Source organism: Schistocerca gregaria, chromosome 5 (genome assembly GCF_023897955.1).
Source record: "Schistocerca gregaria isolate iqSchGreg1 chromosome 5, iqSchGreg1.2, whole genome shotgun sequence".
NCBI lineage: Eukaryota > Metazoa > Arthropoda > Insecta > Orthoptera > Acrididae > Schistocerca > Schistocerca gregaria.
The window spans coordinates 381755319-381779992 of NC_064924.1; the positions used below are offsets into that span (position 1 = coordinate 381755319).

Sequence of the window (24674 nt, forward strand, 5' to 3'; positions counted from 1 at the left end):
ACATATTCAGAGCGAGACTCTGACGTTGTAAAATTATAAATTGAATTGAAATTACATACATCTCACGCAGTAGCGGCTCTGTGTCACAACAGTGTAGCCGTCAGTGACGGAAGTACTGTGACATCAGTCAGTGTCAGCGCCAGCGTCCATGTCCAGTCAGTAAGTGTTGGAGGGGCCGAAAATTTTCGAAATCCCCCAAACGCATCAGACCAGCCAATGGCTGTTGAAGATAACTGGAGTGGCCCTAGGCTCTAAGACGAGAGGTGTGATGACTAGATCTGAAGTTGACTAACGAGAAAGAAGAAGAAAAAGAAGGAGTGAAGTGATTCCTTTGTGGGGGCGTCCCATAAGGAAACCTAGCATTCAATACATGTCCAATTTGATTGGCAAGGTTGTGAATCTTCCAAACTCCAACCGACCCAAATGTTCCTCAGAGAGTGCAGGTCCCCTTCTCCAGGCTATGTTTTATTTGGTTAACCAGTGATTTCTTTTCTACCATTCTCCTCTAAAAAAAAAGTCCTTCCTCATTATTACGGTCGCTCTCCTCGACAAATGAGGCAGCTTCCCTCCGGCACTGCCGTGCTTCGCTGTCACCGTGGGAGAAATTTAGATGAAGCAAATGTCCTTAGGTCTTTTTTGTAAGACTTACGTGTACAGCAGCATTTTGCTGTTTTCAAAGGCTTAGCTTGGGGCTCTGTTTTCATGTGCGAGATAGTGACCTACAGCGTTAGTCTCAAAAGTCGGGTTTAAACGTTCAGCTGATAGTAGCGCCTGTAGCTAAAAATTTCTTCGCATTCTGCCCAGTAGAAACATTTGTACCAGCAATCGCTACAGGGTGCTCTAACTGTTGTCCGTCTCGACGGCGACGCCGTGGCGTGTCACGAAGACGCGTGCGGGGCCCGGCCGTCACAATGACCACTTCCCCTCGCTGATCTTCTAAGAAGGACTCAGCAGAACCCCGGACTGTTTCCGTGTTCGGCTCTGCACCCGTGTCGTCCATTGTGCTTAAAAAACATTCCTTGCAAATCTGTTTTAGATTACTATGGAAAGTGACAATCACTCTTGTATTCTACATCAGTTCATTTCTCCAATTATGATTAATTTTTCATGTCGAGGATTTAGATAAATTTACTAACCGTGTATGAGAGGTTTTGAAAATCCGTCCTTTAACAACAATAAGTGGGCTTGACAAAGGTCACATTGTCATGGTCCGGAACCTCGGAACAGTTATCTCTGAAACGGTAAAGCTGGCCCCGTGTCCACACGCTACTCTCGTGAGCATCTATGGGAAGTAGCTGAAGTTCAGGAGCAACCACGAGTAAGTGACAAGGTTCTGGACTTCCACGCTTCAACACTGAACGTAGCGGTCGTAAGCTTGCCCTCTCTGTACAGCAAAATAGGTAACGATCTGTCCCAGATCTGATAGAGTACAATGCTGGTGCAGGCACAAATGTTTTGGAGAACACCATTTAGCGAGCATTTTTGGAGATGGTGCTCCGCGGCAGAAGACCCCTAGCTGTTCCAACGTTGACCCAATGACATTGTCAGTTCCAGTGGGCACGAGATCATCAAGAATGGGCAATGGGTAAATGGTAACATTTCGCGTAGCCGGACGAACCACATTTATTGTTGCATCAAGTGGATGGTCGTGTCCAGATGCACCATCATCCAGGCGAACGGCTACTCAAAACATGCACTGCGGCACGGACGTAGGCCAGTTGGGGTAGTATTACGCTATAGAGGACATTCAGCAGAGTTTCAAAGGGACTTACGGTGATGATAATATTTGAAGGCACCATGATAGCTGTGCACTACGTGAATATTATTGCGAACCACTTGCATAGCTTTGCACTTGATACCTTCCCCGATGGCGTTGATAACTTCCATAACGACAATTCTCCATACCACAAGATCATAATCGTGGTACTATGGTTTGATGAACATGATAGTGAAGCTACTTTGGTATCATCATGACCAAATTCGCCTGATCTGAACCCGATCGCACACATCTGGGAGGCTATCGGACACCAGCTCCACACCCACTATCTACCGGCTTATAATATACGAGACTTCATGACCTGTAGGTAGACATCTAGGGGCACGTACTTCCGGAAACCTACCTAGGAATTGCAGTATACCTATCACTCAGAATCGATGTTGTATTGCATTCCAAAAGTGCACAAACACTCTTTTAAGCATGTGTTCATGATGTGTTGGTTCATTAGTGTGTGCGTTACGTTCTTGGGCACTGACGAAGACGAAAAAGAGAAGAAGTGCTGAGAAGACTAAGAGTAACAAGAAGCCTAATAAGGACAATTACAAATGGAAGAAACATAGACTCGTACCCCATCATTCATACGTTTCTGTATCTTGATAGAGTGATTGGCAAAGGGAGAAGACTGCGAGTGCAATGACGACGTCAGATGAGGGATGAAAGTGAAAAGTGCAGAAGTGTCGAGAAGCTAGCTTTAAGGAGGGATATAGTAACAGTGAGCCCTGCCGTTTTTAGTTGAGAATGAGGAGTGCTCTACCATATTCAAAATCGTACTCTGTGCTGCCAAAGGAGGGCTGGCTGATTCTCTCCTGTGACGTCAGTTGCCTGACAAGTTGGCCTTCCCAAAACTGGAACCATTACTGCTATGTCAAGTAACTTCTTAGTTGTCCTCATACGTCTGAATATTCCGAGCTCCAGACTGTGCTGAGCATAAACACTCAGGTCATTTGTATTGCAGTCAGACTCGTTGACTGTTGAGCTACGGATGCGAGCTGAAAACATTAAAAATTATAGATGGTCATCCATTTGCCACAATGCGGGAGGTTCACTAGCTGATACTGTTATCTGTAAAATTACAGAAAGCCATTGGGGTAGCTTTCTCTATAACAATACTTACCAAACGCACGAAGACACAAACTGAAATTGCATATTGAATAGTGCCCCTACTCGTTTTGTCGAGTTCGTGTACTGTGATTCACATTCATAAGTTGACGTAGGATATATCTAAGTAATGATCTGCAGTGTTTCAGGCTTGTATTTGCATAGTACAGATAATTATCGTGAGTTTTTATGAAGGACGGTTTTATTGTCGTTCCTACAACTATAAAAATGGACGCGAAAGGAGAATGGATTACCGAAATCACTGTAGGGGGAGGACCAGAGTGTTCCCATGAAAACAGCATGGATGGCGCCTGTCCGTCCCTCTGACAAGCTGAATATCTGCTTCTCCAGAAAGAATCTTTATTTCTACAGGACGTCTACAAGGTAACCTCTAACCTTCTTCCCTTTCTTCAGAAGAAACTGGTCCACAGTCCAGTGATGAGACGATGTACGCCACGACCGCTACTCCGCTTTCCCCTTCATGAAAAATCGTGTTGGATTATTCGAGGTATCACGAAACAAAACGTATACAACGTTTAGAATAACTTACGGGTCGCCTTCTACGCTGTACAAAAATGGATTATTCTTTCCATGACCGTGCCCTCTGCTTTACTTTTTCATGACAGCCTCTAAAAGTGTCAATCAAATTACGCGTGAGGACGGCAGTCTGATTGCATGTCGTTGTGTACCAGTTAACACTAGCATTAGACTTAACTTCTGAATCAGCTTTTGCTTTCCGTAACTTTCGCACTACCTCAAGATCTTGTTATCGAATATTCCTTCTAGTTCGTTCACCACTGTACATATCATCGATAGATAAGACTTACATTGACTGAGGAGAGCAAAACTTCCTGAACTAAATGTACTTGTTGGCGTGCTCTGGATACATTTAATTAAATGCGATACCCCTGCCATACAGTGATTTTCATAACACACTCGTCAGCCAAGCAAAAACGGAATAGACAGTATTAGTGGACACAGACCGTAATAACAGCAGCGCATGGTTTTGCATAGTTCAGCAACAGATTGCACGACATCATTTGTTTCTCAACTCGACACCAACCAAAACAGAAATTATTAGTGTTAATAGATTAAGAGCAAGTCACTTGTAGCTAATATGAGGGGCATTCATTAAGTAATGCAATACACGTTTTGTCTCGGCCCGTTTCGGTTGAAAAACACGGAGAATTTGTTGTGAGACTTTCTTGAAGTTCCTATAGGCGGCAACACTAGACGTAGGCCTACCGTTCAAAATGGCATCTGTGACGGAGGCACTTTATAAGGAGAGAGGTGTCATTGAGTTTCTTTTGATGGAAAACCAGAACGTCGCAGATATTCATAGACGCTTGCAGACGGTCTGCGGAGACCTGACAAGGAGCAAAAGCACAATGAATCGTTGGGTGAGGCGTCTGTCATTATAGCAACAAGGTCTCACAAACCAATCCTATCTCCTGCGTGACTCCTGCAACGCTGGAACGTTCGTACACTCTCATTCGAGATGATCACAAACAAACACACGCTGCACAACTGGATGTCTCTGTTGGTAGTACTGACAACTCGTTCACCAGTTGGGGTACTCAAGTGTGTGTGCCCGCTGGCTTCCTCGCCGCCTGTCGAAGCAGTACGTGTTGATGGGTGATGGATGATGGGTATGCAGAAGACGTGGACCAGTAGAGTGGAACCATGCAGTGACACAGGCCCTTCCCATAAGATGGCTTAAGGCCATCGTAATGGGCGGAGATTATGTTGAAAAATAGGGTTCTGTAGCCAAAAGAGTGGGGAATGATATGCTGTACTGGAACTCTGAATAAAACCAAACTACATTCAGAAGAAAAGGTGTTGCAATACTTATTGAACGGCATTCGTAAAAGGAGCCATTTGTTAAAACAAATATCCTATCCAAGCTGTGATTCTCGCCCCGCTAACGAGGACATTGGACATATATACTACCAGAATGTGATAAATACTATCATCCAAGAATTGTACAATATTTTAAAATAAGGATTATTCTTGTCTTCGAGTATCTCTTACAGTTGTTTTATGACTACGTCTGTTGCCAGATATATTTGCCATTTTATCTGCGTTTGTGCACGATTACTTTAAAATATCTCAATATTAAAATATGTGGTTTTCATAGTAATTGTAAAATCAGACTAATTATTTTCTAAACCAGTCTCTTGAAAAATTGTTACTTATCTTTATACAGTTTTACTATGTAATGCATAGTGTTTTTATATTTTGTTCAATTAGTTCAAATGGCTCTGAGCACTATGGGACTTAACATCTGAGAAATCGAAACTGCTACCATAGTAGGAGCGCGGTTCGGGGCTGAAGCGCCTAGAACTGCTCGGCCACAGCGGCCGGCTTATATTTTGTAATGAAGTCGCACAGAAGTCCTGTTTCATTATGAGACATAATTGTATATGGTGCAGTGAACTTTGCCGGAAACCAGTAAATAAAAATTGAACGCGAACTGCTTCTGTAGACATCTGAGGATGTCAGCGTGTTGTCGAAAAGCGTCGTCGCTGTCTTATTTTGTAAACGAGTAAGTGAATAACGCTGAAAATGATTGAGTAAAGATATTACCTACAATTACTGACCTCAACATGTTCCTAGTATACATTGTAAAATGAATCTTTTCGTAATTTTTGAAAAATATTCAGCAGTGAATTACAATCCTACAAAAATGATAGCCGTTGTAGCGGTTACTGAGAGGGAAGGGAGTGTCTGTGACCAGTAGGACACACCGTCCCTTTGTGGCGAGCGCCGTCCAGCCGCCTACGGAGTAACGCGCGAAGAGCAGGGAGTTTAGTCACCCGTCGAGTTGGTCGGCGAAAGCCAACAGTTGCCGAGTATCGCCTCGGACCTCGGGCGCGCGGCGGACGTGATATAAATTCCAGCGGGCTAATTACCAGCGGCGCTACATTGTCGGCGCCTCGATTAGTTTCTGCACCTATGCAATATCACCTTGGCGAGCGGCCGGTATTTTTCTTTGTCTGCCGCTACACAATTACCTGTAGCGATGGCCCCTTTGACCGCCCGGCCCGGGGCGCACAATTTCATTTCGCGCGGCGCCATTGTGCGCGGGCCAGTTTATTGGCTAAGCGGGGCGAGTCCCCGCCCCGGCCGCTGGCTCGCTCTTCATTGTGAGCGCCGGCGGTTTTTTTGCAGACCCGACGCCTGCCTTTTGTGACGGCGTCGCGACGCCGACCTGGTCACCGCGCTCGCTGCACTTCCTGCCTGCCGCCGTCTGCGACCGCCGCGCGGCTGTTCCTCCGTTCCGGGAACAGCCCTTTGCGGATTCCCTCGTCTCACTGGCGCGCTAATCTGTTTCTCTCCCAACAACCGGCTGCGCGTCTGCACATCGCGAGTGGAGAATTTCATTTCGGCGACAATTTATACACTCCATCTCCCTAGTCGAGACCATTAATGCACGATATTGCTGTAGTGAGCAACCCCAAGGTAGACTGTGCGAACCCCGATAGTTCCAGGAATTACCATCACCACTATTCTACAAGACGATATACGGGGTGACCCACAAAAACCCTGTACGCCTCACGCTCGATTTTAAGTAACAATGAACTAACTACAAAAGAGTAGTTAGTAGTAACCTTAAGAACATGTAGTTACATACACTATGTGATCGAAAGTTTTTCATATTAGGTCCATTGTGCTGCCACCTACTGCCAGGTACTCCATATCAGCGACCTCAGTAGTTATTAGACATCGTAAGAGAGTAGAATGTGGCGCTTCGCGGAACTCAAAGAGTTCCAACGTGGTCTGGTTATAACACTAGCCTACCAAGACATAAGCTAATGTTACCCTCAGAGAGGACTTATAATTTTGACCGAGCGTGTATATCTAACGGATAAAGGTATTGCACAGTAATTTTGAATATGGTGAATTTAACAGAAAAACTAAACAGGCTTTAAACTTTGGTGTTTAATGAAAGTAGTAAATTTCGTATACGAATGAAAAATGAACGGTCGTCAATCCAATTAGGCACATGTTTAACAACGGCCGTCAATCCAATTAGGCATATGTTTAACAAAATTAAATATTAGTTATTTAAGTTACTTTCATTAATATTTCCCTTTGAATAGTACACAGGATACAAACGGACACAGGGCACTCCCAGCTGTGTGTAGCACAAGTCATCAATACTCCACGTACTGATCATAGAAAGCAAAATTTGTACCAAACTCACACTAATAAGAGCTACACTCAAGACTGTTACTTGGGTCAGTACTGAAATGTTACTGCAAAACTAAATTTGGCTGGAGGGGGTTCTGACTTAACTCACATCTAAATACCACAAATAAAATAAATAATATCACAATTACACTGTTTATGCTCCCATTTATAGAAATGTATTAGATTTCCTTAGTAGCAATACTATTCCAATTACCTTTCTAATATTAGAAGATATGGTGGGGACCCATAAACTGATGTTGTATCTCTAGTCAAACTCTATGATTACTTCAGCTGCCAAAATTCAGTACGATTAAATTTAATTCTTATCTTCGCTTGAAATCATTTAAGTTTTTTTTCTTTTTAAGGCAAATTATTCAACACTGAGCTTAATTAACTTTAAAAAAATCGTTCATGATTGCAATCAAAGCTAAATTAAGTTTCAAATGAGTATAACTTATTTGCCTTTTTTCATCACCTGTCAAGCAGGTATTTTAGACAGTAACATTTACAGTCTCGCACTGGATTTTTGCAAAACGATGGTTTGCAATAAGTTGAGAGTATTTTAGTAAAATTCTAACTAGCTTCACTTCCAATAACACTTGCACATCTGACAAACATAAATAAACAGTAATAGTACATTGAAACAGGATACTCGGTTTTATAAACATTTAGGAGCGGATCCTGCACAGGTTCATGTTCAGGATAAGAGTTATGGTTCTAAACACAGGTTTATAGCACTTGGATTATTATTAAAAGAACTCGCAAAAATTAACTGGTCCACGCTCTGATACATATCTGTACGTATATAGTTGGTGGAACAGTGGCGAAGTAGTGGTGGCAAGCGACGTGGCGGTTAACTATACTCACGGCTCTTGGTGTTTGAATGCTTTGTACGATTTCTTCTTGGCGACGGATTTTTAATGTGTTAGAGCCATTCCTTATTGCCGAGAGTACCATGCAACAGCCAAATCCACATCTGAATCAAAATTCCTTGCAAAGCGGCTTCGGGTTGCCTCCCTTGGCACCGTCGATGTGTACCTTGCAACGGCTAATCACTGACTGAGCACCGTCCACACCAAGGAGCCGCCCTGTCTGACTGCCAAAACCAGCTTTTACATCGCGCCAAGCCACTTCCGTTGCGGAGGGACTTCCCTGCATCTTTTACATTTTACAATACAAGTGCCCTAAGCATGAACCAGGTTCCAATATACAATTTTTTTCTTCTAAATATTCACATATTACAAAATTTCGTTATTTCAAACATCATTTAGCTTTTTCCATATATACACTACAGTATTTTTAAATTTCCTGCCACAAATACATGACTTTAATCAACAAAGAATAAACATTTCGTACTTACAGATACACAGCTACATAATATAAACCTACTTATAATCGATATAAGTGTTACAAGGTGATTGGGTGTCACTTGTGTCATACATCTGTACGCGAGATTTCCACACTCCTAAACGTCCCTAGGTCCACTGTTTCCGATGTGATAGTGAAGTGGAAACGTGAAGGGACACGTACAGCACAAAAGCGTGCAGGCAGACCTCGTCTGTTGACTGACAGAGACCATCGACAGTTGCAGAGGATCGTAATTTGTAATAGGTAGACATCTATCCAGACCATCACACAGGAATTCCAAACTGCATCAGGATCCACTGCAAGTACTATGACAGTTAGACGGGAGGTGAGAGAAATTGGATTTCATGGTCGAGCGGCTGCTCATATGCCACACAGCACGTCGGTAAATGCCAAACGACGCCTCACTGGGTGTAAGGAGCGTAAATATTGGACGAAGGAACAGTGGAAAAACATTGTGTGGAGTGACGAATCACGGTATACAATATGGCGATCCGATTTCAGGGTGTGGGTATGACGAGTGCCCAGTGAAGGTCATCTGCCAGTGTGTGTAGTGTCAACAGTAAAATTCGGAGGCTGTGGTGTTATGGTGTGGTCGTGTTTTTGATGGAGGGGGCTTGCACCCCTGTTGTTCTGTGTGGAACTATCACAGCACAGGCGTACATTGATGTTTTAAGCGCTTTCTTGCTTCCCAGTCTTGAAGAGCATTTCGGTGAAGGCGATTGCACCTCTCAACACGATGGAGCACCTATTCATAATGCACGGCCTGTAGCGGAGTGATTACACGACAGTAAGATCCCTGTAATGGACTGGCCTGCACAGAGTCATGCCCTGGCTCCTATAGAACACCTTTGGGATGTTTTGGAACGCCGACTTCGTGCCAGGCTTCACCGACCGAAATCGATACCTCTCCTCAGTGCAGCACTCCAAGAAACCTTCGAGCACGTGATTGAACGTATGCCTGCGACAGTGGAAGCTGTCATAAAGGCAAAGGGTGGGCCAACACCATACTGAGTTCCAGCATTACCGATGGAGGGCGCAACGAACTTGTAAGTCATTTTCAGCCAGGTGTTCAAATGGCTCTAAGCACTATGGGACTTAACAGCTGAGGTCATCAGTCCCCTAGACTTAGAACCATTTATACCTAACCAACCTAAGGACATCACACACATCCATGCCCGAGGCAGGATTCGAACCTGCGACCGTAGCAGTCCCGCGGTTCCGGGCTGCAGCGCCTAGAACCGCACGGCCACTGCGGCCGGCCTGCCAGGTGTCCGAAACATCAGCTGTTGTGTAGCCATTGTGTGTGGCAATTTTTTACTTTTAGGGTGCGTTTGGTTTGTATGCGTGTGCTAAACTGTTATCCATGCTTAAATTCAAGAACTGTCACAGCACGAAATATGTGAGATCGGCATTAATGCAGCCCGTTATGGTTGTTTTTAAATGGCTGTGGCAGTTGTACAGTAGAAATGAATTACATGTAGGGAGATGCTGTTGAGTGCACATGGATTTTTTATAATATGTAGTGGTTCCAATGTGATGCAAACATGGTACAGGAGTATATCAAGGAATCATACTTTTATTCTCTGCTGCAAAACATCTGTTAATGAGTGATTGTATTCTATATTTAATACAGTGTAGATATACGACCTTATCACCCACTTTTATTGTAGCTTGACACATTGTTTTGCGTCATATACGATGATAGGTTGTGAAGTAAATGAAATGTTTGTTTTAAAAGATGTGGTTTCAGATGGTTTTCAGACATGATGTAGCTCATAACATGGTATAACACTCTGATTAAAACTAATATCTAATTACGTCAAACTCTTACAGAAGATTTATATATATTTAAAATGGTGGGGGTAACATCTGAGCATCTGTCCGATATCAGGGACGGGACCTCAGCCGCGGGGTTTACGGGAGGCCGCAGACGAGAAACGGGGTGGCCGGGGTGGGTGCTACAGAGAGGTGTGTCGGCAGAAGGGGTGACAAGGGCAGTACTATGGGTTCCCATAGGGGTAGGCATGGGATTAGTGGGCTCTTATTTAGATTTGTCTAGGGTAGATGTTGATGAAATTGCACTATTGTTATTAGACGTTATTGCGAAATTTCTCTTAAGTCAGATATTATTTAAGAAAATGGGACATGGTGGAACTTGGACCCAGGACACTCGCAACGTATTAACTGTGGGCAGTTGTACTATATTTTGAAGTCACTTGACGTTGGATTGCACCAATACAGTTAGGTTGTATGTGGCTTTGGACTGCACTAGAACAATTGGCTAAAAGTGAAAGTGGTGTCTGTGTCGTAATTAGGGTCAGACCTTGTACTGCACCAGTAATGGCTGCTAACATGAAGAACTCTGGTGGTCATTATACCTATCACTGAGTTGTACTTCTAATCATTTACGTATCCATTGATGGTGTGTGTGTGTGTGTGTGTGTGTGTGTGTGTGTGTGTGTGTGTGTGTGTGTGTGTGTGTTTACACTGACGTCCAACCACGTCCTCTGGGTGCTTCAATTTTTTTCCATCCGTTGTATAGTGACTGTAATTTACCATTGCTTTCAGGTGTGCTGGTGTTCCAACAGAATATGAGAATGTTCATTAATGTTACATAGGCACATCTGTCAGTCATACTGGTTGTTGCTTCTTTAACCACTGAAAAGGCTGCCCCTCTTCAAAAATCATATATTATGTGCGTATTCTCAATGGAGATATTTTGTGACAAAGAAAACGACTTGTTTTTAGATAAAGAGCATGTTTTCGAAGTTAACACCGAACTATCAACTTAAGCAGCTGAGGAAGTTTATCGAAAAACGAGAAACAGCAGACACCGTAGATACCAATCGTCTGTGAGCAGTTTCAAAACAACTTAAACAATAACACAGGAATCTGGGTTTTCTACAGAAGGAGAAGCTTCTTTCTAAATATAGTGAAGTTCAGAATTCGTGTACTGTAAAGAAAGGCATCTCCTCATCACTTCTTGCTTTGTGTCTCCCATATACATGTAGTAATTATTGCTTTATTAGTAATGACCACCTTCTGGTTTCTTAAAGTAATCGCTTGTGACTCATATTTGTTGTGGCAGAAAGCTATCTCATGTTGAGTTATTTGTACCTCTTAGCGACAGTCGGTCGTCTTCAGCACTTAAATAAATGCTTGTTTTCTGTTGTCAACAGGTGCATCAACTCGGCTGCTGGGATGATTGAGACGACGCGCTGTAGGTAAGTCGGCACGCCCAATGTTTCGCAGTAGTCTCTACCCTCCAGGATTTAGTCTGTAGAATGTCGCTGTAATTGCGCCACAGTCCACCATAAATCGTATATTCTATCTCATTTATATTTTTCGCCCGCTTCATAAAATAGTGTTCTGTCAGGTGAATTCGAAGCTGAACGGTTTGAAAGCGCCACTCGATCTTGGTTATCCGATTGTCCTTGCTTGTTAGTGTAAATCTGAAACACAGATAGGAAATTCTTTATAGAAAACAATGAAATATGGAACATCAATCTGTGTAACTAAGCTAAATGGGCTTAACCATCTCTGAGTATACTGCAAACTGTTCTACCTCATTAATTGAATACAAATAGAGAAACGTATGGCAACCAAACTCGCAGACATTTAATGGCTTGCTACGAGATTCGAACCATTCAAGTGATATTTGAAGGTGTGGAAGAGTCTCATGTGATAGACATATTGAACAGATGCTCTAATTACAGAAAGGTACATTGTTGGGATCACAGTTGTGGTCCAATCCAATCCAATTGCACACCTAAATATGTGCGTGGAGTAACGTAGTTGCGTGTACGTTATGTACATAACACAGTATCTCGACGACAGTTGTTTGAATGTAAGAATCCCTCAGGGTCCCAGAATTCACTTGCTGGATACGGACTTGGCGAGCCTGTGGTTGCTGAGCTGGTGACTGGTAAGTGTCCTCTTTCACCGTAATCTTTGGGCATGCTTCAGCGGCCACCGCGACAGTCATTAGCGGGCAACATCTGGGATACCTGCCGCACCTCAGTTGTGTAAGTCTTATGTGGGCATGCGGGAGTCTGTGTTGGTGGACATTTATTTCCGTAGCTGCTCGTGGTACCGGTATGAAACCCTCGAAATTCTCTTCTTTTCCTTCCAGTGGAGACGGTGGGCCACTGCTCTGTAAAAAGATCCAGTCAAACAAGATAGCTTACGTAACCAGTCGTCCTGATTGAGAGCTAATTCAAAAACTTTGGGATCTAGTAACACAATGCATGCTGGTCATCGAAACGTATTTTTAATTGTTAAGAGGAAAGAGGACAGCTTCGAGAAAGTTTCGCGTTTCTGTATTCAAAAAGTCCTAGAAGGCATCACTGACACTTTAAAATAAGTTAAAGGATTGCATAATGGGGCACTATTAGTAGAAATATCTTATTCCGAACAAGTTAAGAACATATAGAAAACGCAATACTTTGGGAATATGCCATCGAAACTGGGGTTTACAGCACCTTGAATTACAGCAAAGGTGTTGTAATGTGCGGGGATCTGGTGGACATTCCCAAGGAGGAACTGAAAGATGAGTGGGCTACAGAAGGCATCGTGGAGTGCTAAACATCATGAAGAGGGTGGTGGGCACTTTGTATGTTCCGACTCCTTTATCCTGACGTTTAATAGCACAAAACTTGGTGAGCACTTTAAGACAAGTTTTCTTTGCCTAAGAGTGCAGCCTTGTATTTCCAACCAAACGCACTGTTTCAAATGCCAGCACTTTGGCATACTACTCGTGGGTGTTAGGGAGAAGCGACTTGTGGCAAATGTGGTATGGCTGCCCATAAAGGAGTTGCTTGTTCATCTCCACTGAAATGTGGGAATTGCTCTGGAGCTCACCCTGTCTGGAGTTGGCAATGCAATGTATGTTTGGAAGACCAGAAGATAACAAGAGCTTTAGACTATGAAGCACATTCCGCATGGTGAGGCTAAAAAGATTTATAAAGCCATGCTGCTTCCAACGCTCACTATCTCCTTTGCTTCAGTTATTAAACATCAAGTGTAGAAAGCTAGTGCTGCTGCACAAACGGAGGCTGCTGGTGTCAACACTAGCACCTGCATTTGCCAATGCATTTGTGCTGCTGCAGTTACTTTGTCACCTGTACCTTCTCCAAGAACTTTAGAAAAGGCCATGGTTGCCACCATTGCAGACCTCTCAGCCCCTCCAAAGATTCAGTTTGGTACACTGCCCAGTGCTGCCACTACCACAGCCACAGCTTACTGAAGGCAAAACATCAAAGGTCAAGCTTCCACAATTGCCGTAATCAGGAATTAAACTGTCTGATGATATCTACGTCATTCTCTCTGACATCTCCCAAGATTCTTCTGTAAAGCTACTTCACATCAGACTGGTGCAACCATCTCGCCCCAAGACTGAATCTCCACTAACTACGGCCTCACTTTCATCACAGAAGGACAGGGTGAAAGTGCAACTCCTGTGACAGATGGTTCCCATATTAAGGTGAAACATTAATGGCTTCAGAACACATTAGGAGGAAATGAACACCCCCTGTGCTTGTGTTTGCAGGAAACACATTTGAAAGCTTCTGATGCCCATATCCTTCAGGACTATATACTGTATCGCAGTGATGACCTGAGTGGGGAATGGGCCAAAGGAGGGGTCGCTGTGTTTGTAGATAACGTGCACCAACCCTCTGCTCTCTTTATTTACTTTTGCATGATGCAGTAGCCTCTGAAGCTCTCACTGTCCTGCGGTGCTCGACCTCTGCTTGTCTTTGGGGATGGGTTTTGGAGAGCCTCATAACTTCTCAGGCACTGTGCATCCTTAACACAGGTACGCCCATTCATTTCTGCCCTGCTACTGGGCCATTTTCAGCCATTGACTTCCCTTTCTGCTCTGCAGCCCTTGTGGTCTCTTTTCTGTGGGAAGTCGTTGACTGCCTTCATTCCAATGACCACTTCCAACTCATTCACCTACTGGAAGGAGGGCTACTTGAACAGAAGCCACCAAAATGCTAAGGGCTGAGTGGAAACTGTTCATCCAGTTTGAACACTGCAATAGTGCCCAGGAATGGGTGGACCACATCTGACAAGTGGTCCATTATGCCACTGACCTATCCTGCCATCTTAGGAGACAAACTGTACCTTGGTGGAGTGATGAGTGCTTTTCAGCAATACGGGACAGGCATGCAGCTCTTTGAAGATTTAAGTGTTTCCCAACAACAGAACTATCTCACAGCCTTTCGAGTCATATGAGCCAAGGCTCGACGCGTAATTAAGGTTAGCAATAGAAGATCATGGCAAATGTTCCTCGACTCCATCAGTCGTTCCACTACAAAAGTATGGGAAGTTATCAAGAAGATTTCCGGTAAAGGTAGTCCATTACTTTTTGCAGCGTTGTTGGATCGGGAATGTCTCCAAACGACACATGGAGACATTGCACAGACAGTGGCAGAGCATTTTGCACTGACTACTGCCACTGCCACCCAGGATCCAGCGTACTGTCGTTAGCATTCCACCATGGTATGGCGTGAGTTACACTTCAGATCTAACAATTCAGAGTCCTGTAACTGCTCATACTGTATGATACTGTACCCAGTCACGATCAAATCCGATACAGTATGCTGTGGAACTAGAAACCAGTGTCCAAGGAAATCTTATTACAATGTTTTAACTTGATATTGTAGACACACCAATTTCCCAGGTCGTGGAGGGAGGCGATTTTGGTAATTCATCTCAAACCAGGAAAGGACCGAACATGTCCAAGTAGTTACCAGAGCACTGCCTTAACAAGTTGTGTAGGAGAGACATTGGAGAGAATGGTTAACTGTCGTCTGGTCTGGATACTGGAGACCAGGCAGCTCTTAAGTCGCTCCCAGTGTGGAGTCAGGAGGTTTCGATCTACTGTCGACAACCTGACCTTGTTAGAGACGGCTCATCAGCAGGCTTTCTTACGCAAACAGCATTCTGTAGGTATGCTTTTCATACCAGTACTACGTACAATACAACTTGGAGACACCTCCAACCAGTGGAGCTTCCGTAACCATCTTCACATCTTTATTCAGAACTTTTTATCAAAGCACTTTTTTGGCTCCGAGTTGGTGAATACTTTCGCAGGAGATTGGTGTTGCCCAGGGCAGTGTTTCAAGCGAAACCCTTTTTGCCAAAGCCATCAGCAGTTTCATGTCTACAGTAAGGAGCCCTGTACAGTGCTCATTATTTGTGGACGATTTTTCAGTTTTCAGTTTTCTGTTCCTCCTCCAGTGTTGCGATCTCAGTTGCAACTTACATTGAATAAGCTGTAGGAATGAGTGGCACGGACTGTTTTTATGTTTTCTGTGGAGAAATGTGTGTGTGTTCATTTTAATTGTCCATGTCGTATTATTTTAAACTTAAGTACGTGTGTGCACTGTGTACAGGTCAGTGAGGCCTTAATACTTGAAAGTCATTGATACTGTCCACCGTGAGGAGATGAGACTGGCCACAGGCAGTTACAGGACCAGCCCCATGCCAAGTCCCTGTGTTGAGACTGGTAAACTGCCACTTACCATCCAGCGGCAGCTTCTCATGGTGCATCTGGCGTTTTAGCTCCTCGTTACTCCCATTTCCCGAGCACACCATACCGTTGCTATTACAGCTATGGAACACGTCTTTACGAACTGTCCATGGGCAACAAGGCCATTTGGGATCCATGCAAAAGGTGTGTTGTAGTCCCTTGATGTGTGGCTTTTACATGCTCAAATCTGGGATTTTAACCCTCTGTCACCCTGGTTACTACAGAGGTCCAGAGTAATTTTAGATTTAGCGCAGTACATGAGAGACTGCACTTCTACTTCTGTTTTTAATGCGACATTTTTCGACATTTTAAATTAGCATCACAAGTATGTAGCTGTCTTCTTGGATGGGTCTAAACAGAAGGACTCTGTTGGTTGCTCTGTTATTTTCTCAGATCATGTCTTCTAGATTCAGTTGCCTCCAGAGTTTCCTGTATTTGGCGCGATTTGGAGGGCGCTGGATCAGATGTGATGTTCCAGACCAGCTAAATCAATCGTCTGTTTCGACTTCCTGAGTGCCCTTCAGTCTCTGAAAACCTTGTATCCAGCTGATAAAGTTGTTCAGGATATCTAGGTTGTCCTCTTCCAGCTACAAATGATGGTGAAAGAGGTGTCCTCCTGCTGGGTGCCAGGGCACATGAGTATTGCAGGGAACAAAAGGGCAGATATAGCAGCCAAGGAGGCGTGTCTTGATCATCGGTTAGTTCAGTGTGCCATCTCTCTGCATGCTCTTTTCTCGCTGTTGAGATGCAGAGCCATGCGTCAATGGTAAGACTGGTGACTGGAAGTGGCTGATAATAAGCTGTGTTTACTAAAGCCCACTACGCGGCCACTGTCTACCTTCTATCGCCAATGAAGATAAGATAGGACCGTGCTGACTCGTCTTCGCATAGGCCACAGTCCTCTGATGCGTGGCTTCTTGCTCTCGTGGGAGGATCCTCCATTGTGTGGCGCTTGTACCGTACAGGTAACTGTGCGCCACGTTCTACTAGAGTGTGTTTTATTTATGGATCAGAGGGCAGTGGCAGATTTGGCAGCAGATCTGACCTCTCTTTTCAGTGGCGTTGAAGCGAATGAGGTCAAGAGCTTTTAAGATATTATGTTACGTTCAAATTGTTTCCAAAAATTTTATGGAGACATGCTCCATGTGTTAACAAGGTGACTGGCTCACCCATGTTTTTCGTAAGTAGTCAGCCAGTCACATTTCTCCTGTGCTTTTCTTTAAGCTCTTCTGTGATTCTACCTCTGTTTTAATCCAGGAGTAGCACCTTTCACCGTTCTCCATTCTATTAAGACCTGTGAGAGCGAGTGATTGTGTGGATCAGCGCGAATGGAGTGAACAAATGAGTGAGTGAGTGAGTGGGTGTGTGAGTGTGAGCCATTTAATAAGTTTCCTTTTCACTGTGTCATAATGATGTTAGACATTTTGTTCACATTCGTGTTTTTAAAAGTGTGCAGGGGTGCTGATAACCTCGGCGTTGAGCGCCCATAAGCTCCAAACACACACAAACACACTGAACGTAAGAAAGTGATAAATATCCTGTACAGTATCACATATTATTAAACTGACGTGAGTGTTTTTTAAATGTGGTGGCCGTCTTTCGTCATGCAGTGTACCCTAAAGGTGTTTTGATCTTGTTGCAGATTCCTGTTGTTTGCCTGATATCTTCTTCATTTCAGCACAACTGCTGCGCTTCACGTTGACGACGGTTTGCATTATATACAGCCTGATCAAGAGGATCAGGACATCCATGTGTGCACATTAATATTGGGTGTTTACACCCTTCGTATTTGTGAGGCCTTCATTCTGCTGTAGACACTTTGAACGAAGTGTCTGAATGTTTTTGGAAGGATGGCAGCCATGTCTTCCTCAAGAGCTGAAACCAGAAAAGGCAGTGATATTGGTCCCTGGAGTCTAGAGCAATGTATATGATAACTCATCATGAAGTTATTCCACTGAGTTCATGTCGGGACTGTGAGCAAGTCAGTCCATTTCTGGAATGTTATTGTTCACAAACCATTGCCTCACGGATGGTGCTTCATGACAGGTTCAATTGTTATGCTGATGCAATCAGTCATCGTTTGCGAACTGGTCAGCTGCTATATGCAGTACGTAATTTTGTAAAATATGTTCAAATCCTAATGCGTTTAGCATTTTCGTAAGAGCAATATCCCTGCTAAAGAGCGGTTTGGTCTGTTGTAGTTGTGATCTTAATTTTCCTAGTTTAGGACGAAGAGATTATTCGAATTTCTTGAGTTCCTGTACAGTCGTGCGGCTAACTTCTTGATCACCTCAGTGGTGGTGTCGAGACGGAATTCATTGTGCATGTCCACGATGCGTGTGTGTAATGGAGCATTGCTTATGACATGTAAGACCTTGTTGTTTACAACCTGCAGATGTATTGGAGCCGCTTATCATCAGACTGGAGTAACGTATGTCATTATGTCAAACATTTTGTCTTTTCGTTTCATTACGTTCTTTATTAGACAATTTTTTCTCATTCTCTCGTGGTAGGGTGGGTAGGGTAACTAAATTTTTTTGCCTATCAACCCATCAGGCCGATGTAAGACCATATATCAAAGTTCCTAATTATTTCATTACTATATGAGAATGCAGTCTTTCTCGGCCAATTTCACTGACGAAATCTTCTCGGGTTGTCAGCCGAGTCGCCGGCCGCGGTGGTCTCGCGGTTCTAGGCGCGCAGTCCGGAACCGTGAGTCTGCTACGGTCGCAGGCTCGTATCCTGCCTCGGGCATGGATGTGTGTGATGTCCTTAGGTTAGTTAGGTTTAAGTAGTTCTAAGTTCTAGGGATTGATGACGACAGCAGTTGAGTCCCATAGTGCTCAGAGCCATTTGAACCATATCAGCCGAGTCGCATTGTCACAATGTTTCGACGACTTTCCTACTCGACATTTCCAGGGGAAGTGTCGCGTTCATGTTTGTTTTGTTCGTTTGCAGCCGTTAGACCACTGACTTTTGCCGAGGACCCATGACCGGGAGAGCTGCCTGCCTCCGGAAGAGATGTCGCAGTCGATGGTGGGGTGGACTCTGGTAGGGTGGAGGGAGTCTGGACGTTGAGTATTGGTGCTGCCGGTCTATTCTGTTCGCTGTCTTCGCGGCTTTCACATCACAGCGCTTTAGACTTATTTTTATCAACGCCTCATTCCCTGAAAGCTCAGTCGTAAATCGCTGTCCCGATTGACAAGATCGTTATGTGTTCCCCTCGACGGCTAAAATCAAGAATATGTTTTCAGTCAGTAAACCCCAACTAGAGGTATGGCCATCTGCTGTCTACAGCATCAGTTGCGAATGAGGCATGCAGGACATGTGAGGAGCTTTAGTCTAGGCAGATTGACTAGTCTGCAGTGGCACAACACAGCGACGGCAGGGCCACATGTTTCTTTTTGAAGAGACAAAGGAGCTGATTCGCGCCAACAGATTCTGCGATTCGGTCATCAAAGTTGCAGTGGAAATAGGTGTACACGACGTACTTGATAACCGTGACATCTGTTTGCAACTGAGGTCTGCGCGGCATATAGAGTTAGCAAAAACACGCCAGGAATGCACGTATGTGGCAGCGAGGGGCAGCGGCAAGACTCGACACGTGGACCCCACCCCCCTCCATACCTCCGGGGATGCCCCCACCACCAGCTGTGACTTCAGTTACAAACGACTTGTCCACCAATTAGACCCTCAGCGCAGGAGTTAGTGTTCCAGGGGCTACAACGGAAGAAGCTGGACATGAATCCGACGCTTCGCATGGATATGACTAGTAGGAATTTCGTCAATATATATTTGTCAGTTAGCACACATTTCATTCCATTAAGCGCCTGTCTCCATTACTTTTCACTTTTAGCTACTGTGAGAACAGCGAACTGTGTATTGCTAATTTTTTGTCTGCTACAAGCAACTTCCATACCTACGTACTCCTCTGCTTCCCTTTTAAGACTTATATGATTAAAAATATTTTGATATGTTGCAGGGTGGACCTCAACCGAATCCTCGACCTCAGAGCCTACAGCACTGGGGGCAACGATGAAAGGTTAGTGAAGTTCTTTCTTTTTGACACCGCTCACGGTCATCATCTCTGCTTCAGCTCCCCTTTATCATTCCTTTTACTGAAATATGTGTGATTATTTTCTTGTTTTAGGCTGTTTCTGTCCGTTTCACGCTCTGTTTATTTTGATTTATGTATTGTATTATTAATTCTAATAGTTTATGTATCAATTTTAACGTTACGTCACCAAGTAGCTTACTTGCTTCAGCCACTGCCACGTAGAAATTAGAAATCACTGAACATTTCGAACAGTGTACTGTACTTACATTAACAGCTAAAAGAAAAGTGAATAAAATGAATATCTTCGACAGTGTGCCAATCTCTGCAGGCACCATGAAGAGTCCATCATCGCTACAAAAGTGATGATGAAATCATTTTATGTGTGTGAAATCTTATGGGAATTAACTGTTAAGGTCATCAGTCGCTAAGCTTACACACTACTTAACCTAAATTATCCTAAGCACGAACACACACACACACCCATGCCCGAGGGAGGACTCGAACCTGCACCGGGACCAACCGCACACTCCATGACTGCAGCGCCGTAGACCGCTCGGCTAATTCCTCGCGGCATTGAAATGATTCATCATACGAGAAAGATGAGGTTGATGCAGTAACGTACTCCAGGAATTTGTCGTTTATCTTTTAAAGCAAGTTGGCTTCGTGTATGGTGGCCACCTGAGAAATGTAGGCATTGAACTGCTTAGGCTCAGTTCACACAGAAATGGCGTGGTGCGGACGCCTGGCGGTGGCGAGTCAGGGACGTGGCGTGGAGAGGACGTGAGCAGTTCGCACTGGAGTGGTGGTGTCAGAGAGGCGCAGGACGAGTGTACGTGCTCTTCATCACACGAAAATACTGATGTACTGGATCTTCTGTAACTCGTGAATGCTGGGCAGCGAAGTTTATATGGGGTACATCCGTTATGGCTGAGAAAGGGAAGAAATATGGTACATTCGACGCAATGAAAGATATGTTCATGTGTCCCTAACGTTTCTAATATTTTTACAGAATGTCTCAAAAGTCTTTCTATATTGTGTTACATAAACTAAAGGACGACATTCAGAGAAAATCAACAAAACTGGAATGTTTTGATCATAATTCCTGATTTTATATGATTTTTATTTGAACGTTAGCCTAAACATTACTGATGTTTGTGAGAGATTTTCATAATAGTCCGACACTTTTCCAAAATCTGACCGTCCGTAAATATTTCACAGCTGTAGACCAGAAATTCCTTGTGACCAAGCTGTTTCCTAACAAATGATAGAGATTTTGTCCTTAAAGAGAGCATCAAAATATCCTTTTACCCAGAAAATGTGGTGCTACAGAAGAATGCTGAAGTTTAGATGGGTAGATCACATAACTAATGAGGAGGTATTGAGTAGTATTGGGGAGAAGAGAAATTTGTGGCACAACTTGACTAGAAGAAGGGGTCGCTTGGTAGGTCATATTCTGAGGCATCCAGGGATCACCAATTTAGTATTGGGGGGCAGCGTGGAGGGTAAAAATCGTAGAGGGAGACCAAGAACTGAATACACTGAACAGATGCAGAAGTATGTAAAAAATGGTTCAAATGGCTCTGAGCTCTATGGGGCTTAACATCTGTGGTCATCAGTCCGCTAGAACTTAGAACTACTTAAACCTAACTAACCTAAGGACAACACACACATCCATGCCCGAGGCAGTATTCGAACCTGCGACCGTACCAGTCGCGCGGTTCCGGACTGAGCGCCTAGAACCGCTAGACCACCGCGGCCGGCAGAAGGATGTAGGTTGCAGTAGGTACTGGGAGATGAAGAAGCTTGCACAGGACAGAGTAGCATGGAGAGCTACATCAAATCAGTCTGTGGACTGAAGACCACAAGAACAACAACAACCACCCAGAAAATTGGACTCCACTCATTGCCAACACCAAGGACGACAGATTCTTTCTGTACAAGATGCAACCAGAGGATTTCTAGGTGCATAAGACGCGGTTTGCACAGGGGTTCACTCAGAATAACTGAACATGTCTGGCCTACACATTTCATCTGACGACCCTCCTACACCTAGGGGAAGAAAAAGGCATAACACTCAGCAACCATGGAATTGTCAAAGCATTGCAAAGAAATTGAGCGGTGCTAGGAAAAGAAATCTACCGGCAGATAAATTTTCAGGTTTCCTCATCTTGTGTGGTAAAATTCTGCCAGTTAAAAGAGCGAAGAAGAAAGCCTTACTTGACATTTCACAACATATTCCAGCTGAAAAACGGAATTTCTGTAAGTACCAAGTGAATAGTGGATTTGCACGCCTGTCTGGCAAAACTCATTGGTCTGAGGACAGAAAATGTAATGCTAACTATACAGGATTAGTGTAATTGCGACAGGAATAGCGTTAAAATTTTTGCGTATCATCTGCTGTTGCTTGTGCAGGAAAATAACAAAGATAGCGCTATTTTTTCGAAGATAGCGTAATTAACTGTGTCGTAACTGTCACAATAGGATGTAAAATTGCGTTTTATCTCATATATACCGCCTGCGTCAAGAAAGCCCAAAAACTGTTAGCATAAAGTAGGTATGGATAATATATCCAGAACACAGAACACTTCAGTTATATCAACAGCAAAGTCCCACTTATCATTCGTTGCTCGCTGCAATACGCCATTTTTTCGACTACATGTGAACGAAAATAGTTATTGAATGTGTCGTGACTGAATGTGTTAGTGTAAACAAGAAAAATTTACGCAAACAGTATATAGCTGACTCTGCTGCTGTATTTGCCGTTGTCTACCACTAGTTTTAAAATGAAAATAACTCTTAACGCAATATTAACTTAAAATGTGATTGCAACTGACTTCATAAAGAGGTGTCGCTCTCCTTCCACCGATGAAAACGATTTCGATATTTAGCTATATTTCGTACGCAGCAACCTACGTCCTTAAATACACGAACTGTAAGCTGACCAGCGACTACATTTTTCACTGCATACTTTTCAAAATATTCCCGGCGATGTACTTATTTGGGAAGTATCACAGTAATTATAGGCGATAACGAAAATAAAACCAATACATTATCGAGGTATGATGTCTGACTGTAAGCTGTCGAAAAATATTTTTTTTATATTTTTTATTTTTTTGTATTAATTTTTTCCCGAATAATTTCCTCAAAATTGAATAAGAAAGACTGCATGGCGGAGAGCAGTCTTGAATCGCAAAACTGTGGTTTTTGTTTACTCGAAAATAAAACTTTCCACTGAAAAACACTCTAGAGATTTGCTTCATCTATGTAAAACAATATTTTTAGAGGCACATCACATTGCTTCAAGTTAATGGAAACAGCAGCGCTCCACTTGGACGTCTCCACCAGTGTCCCTTTGGTGCGCCACTCATGGCGACAAAAGAAACTGGCGTGGACCGCGAAGCGACGTGTCCCCGCCACGCCATTTCCGTGTGAATTGCTGCATTTGTTAACATGGAGGTGTTGCGAAAGATCACCACCTCTCCGACAGACGTCTGCTCCGCGCCATTTCTGTGTGACTTGGGCCTCACACGCTACGAAGAGACCGATTGCCAACCAATTCGGTCCTTTATAACAATTACCATAATATAGATACTACCATTTGAAATGGAGAATCCTCAATTTGACGTGTGCCCCAGTTTTATGGTCATCCGTTGTTCCTCTTGGCCGGCCGCAGTGGTCGAACGGTTCTAGGCGCGGAACCGCGCGACTGCTACGGTCGCAGGTTCGAATCCTGCCTCGGGCATGGATGTTTGTGACGTTCTTAGGTTAGTTAGGTTTATGTAGTTCTAAGTTCTAGGGGACTGATGACGTCAGATGTTATGTCCCATAGTGCTCGGAGTCATTTGAACCATTTATTCCTCTTGTTTTTCTCTTTCGGCGAAACAATGCTAAGGATGATGCGGATATTTTAAGAAACATGTTTCGCTTATTGTTGCCTTGTCTCAAGGTGCTTGTGCCAGAATGTGTATTGCTGCTTCTGTTCAGACAAGGTTTGACAGATTCTCGCATGCACTTAAATATCTTGTGTATGGTGTCTACTTATGCTTTCGCAACATTACTATGCGTGTATGATAAGTTGGACAGTAGAGAAATCGGTATATATGTTCTTCCGTGATCTTAACTCACAGAAGTAAATACTGCCCTGCGTGCATAAATGCTGCAAAATTCCTCTGTAAATAATTCAAGAGCTTTGTGCATCCATTCTGCAGCAGGTCACAGCGGCATCTCACACTAAATTGCAACTAAAATGTTTGTTCATACTGACTAGTGTCTGATAATTACCTCTGTAAGATGGTTCAGTATCCATGATTAAGATGGCCTGCTCATGTCACTGATTGCACAGCACCTCCCGCCGGAGGTTCGAGTCCTCCCTCAGTAGTTTAAGTAGTGTGTAAGTCTAGGGACTTTGGAGCTAAGCAGTTTGGTCCCTTAGGAATTCACACGCATTTGAACATTTTGGTAAGATGGACTACACAAATAAAGATTGAGACAGTCCTCCAGAAAGCAACTACTGACAGAAGTAATAATCATCAGAACAGACTGTAGCAACGAATAATCGTATTACAGCAGCACAAGTCGCAGACATGCTCAGAGAACATTTTAAAGAATCTTTTTCGAACAAAACTTCCGACGAAAGAACACCA

The 24674-nt window shown here is 43.7% G+C and overlaps 1 protein-coding gene across 2 annotated transcripts in view; it reads left to right on the forward strand.

Moving 5' to 3' along the window:
- Window positions 1-24674, forward strand: part of LOC126272314 (COBW domain-containing protein 1-like) — a 489194-nt gene that overhangs the window by 311350 nt on the left and 153170 nt on the right. For both annotated transcript variants that reach the window (XM_049975096.1, XM_049975097.1), the window contains exons 8-9: window positions 11617-11661; window positions 19957-20016. In XM_049975096.1, coding sequence (XP_049831053.1) covers window positions 11617-11661; window positions 19957-20016 — 105 coding nt within the window. The remainder of the gene's footprint in view (window positions 1-11616; window positions 11662-19956; window positions 20017-24674) is intronic.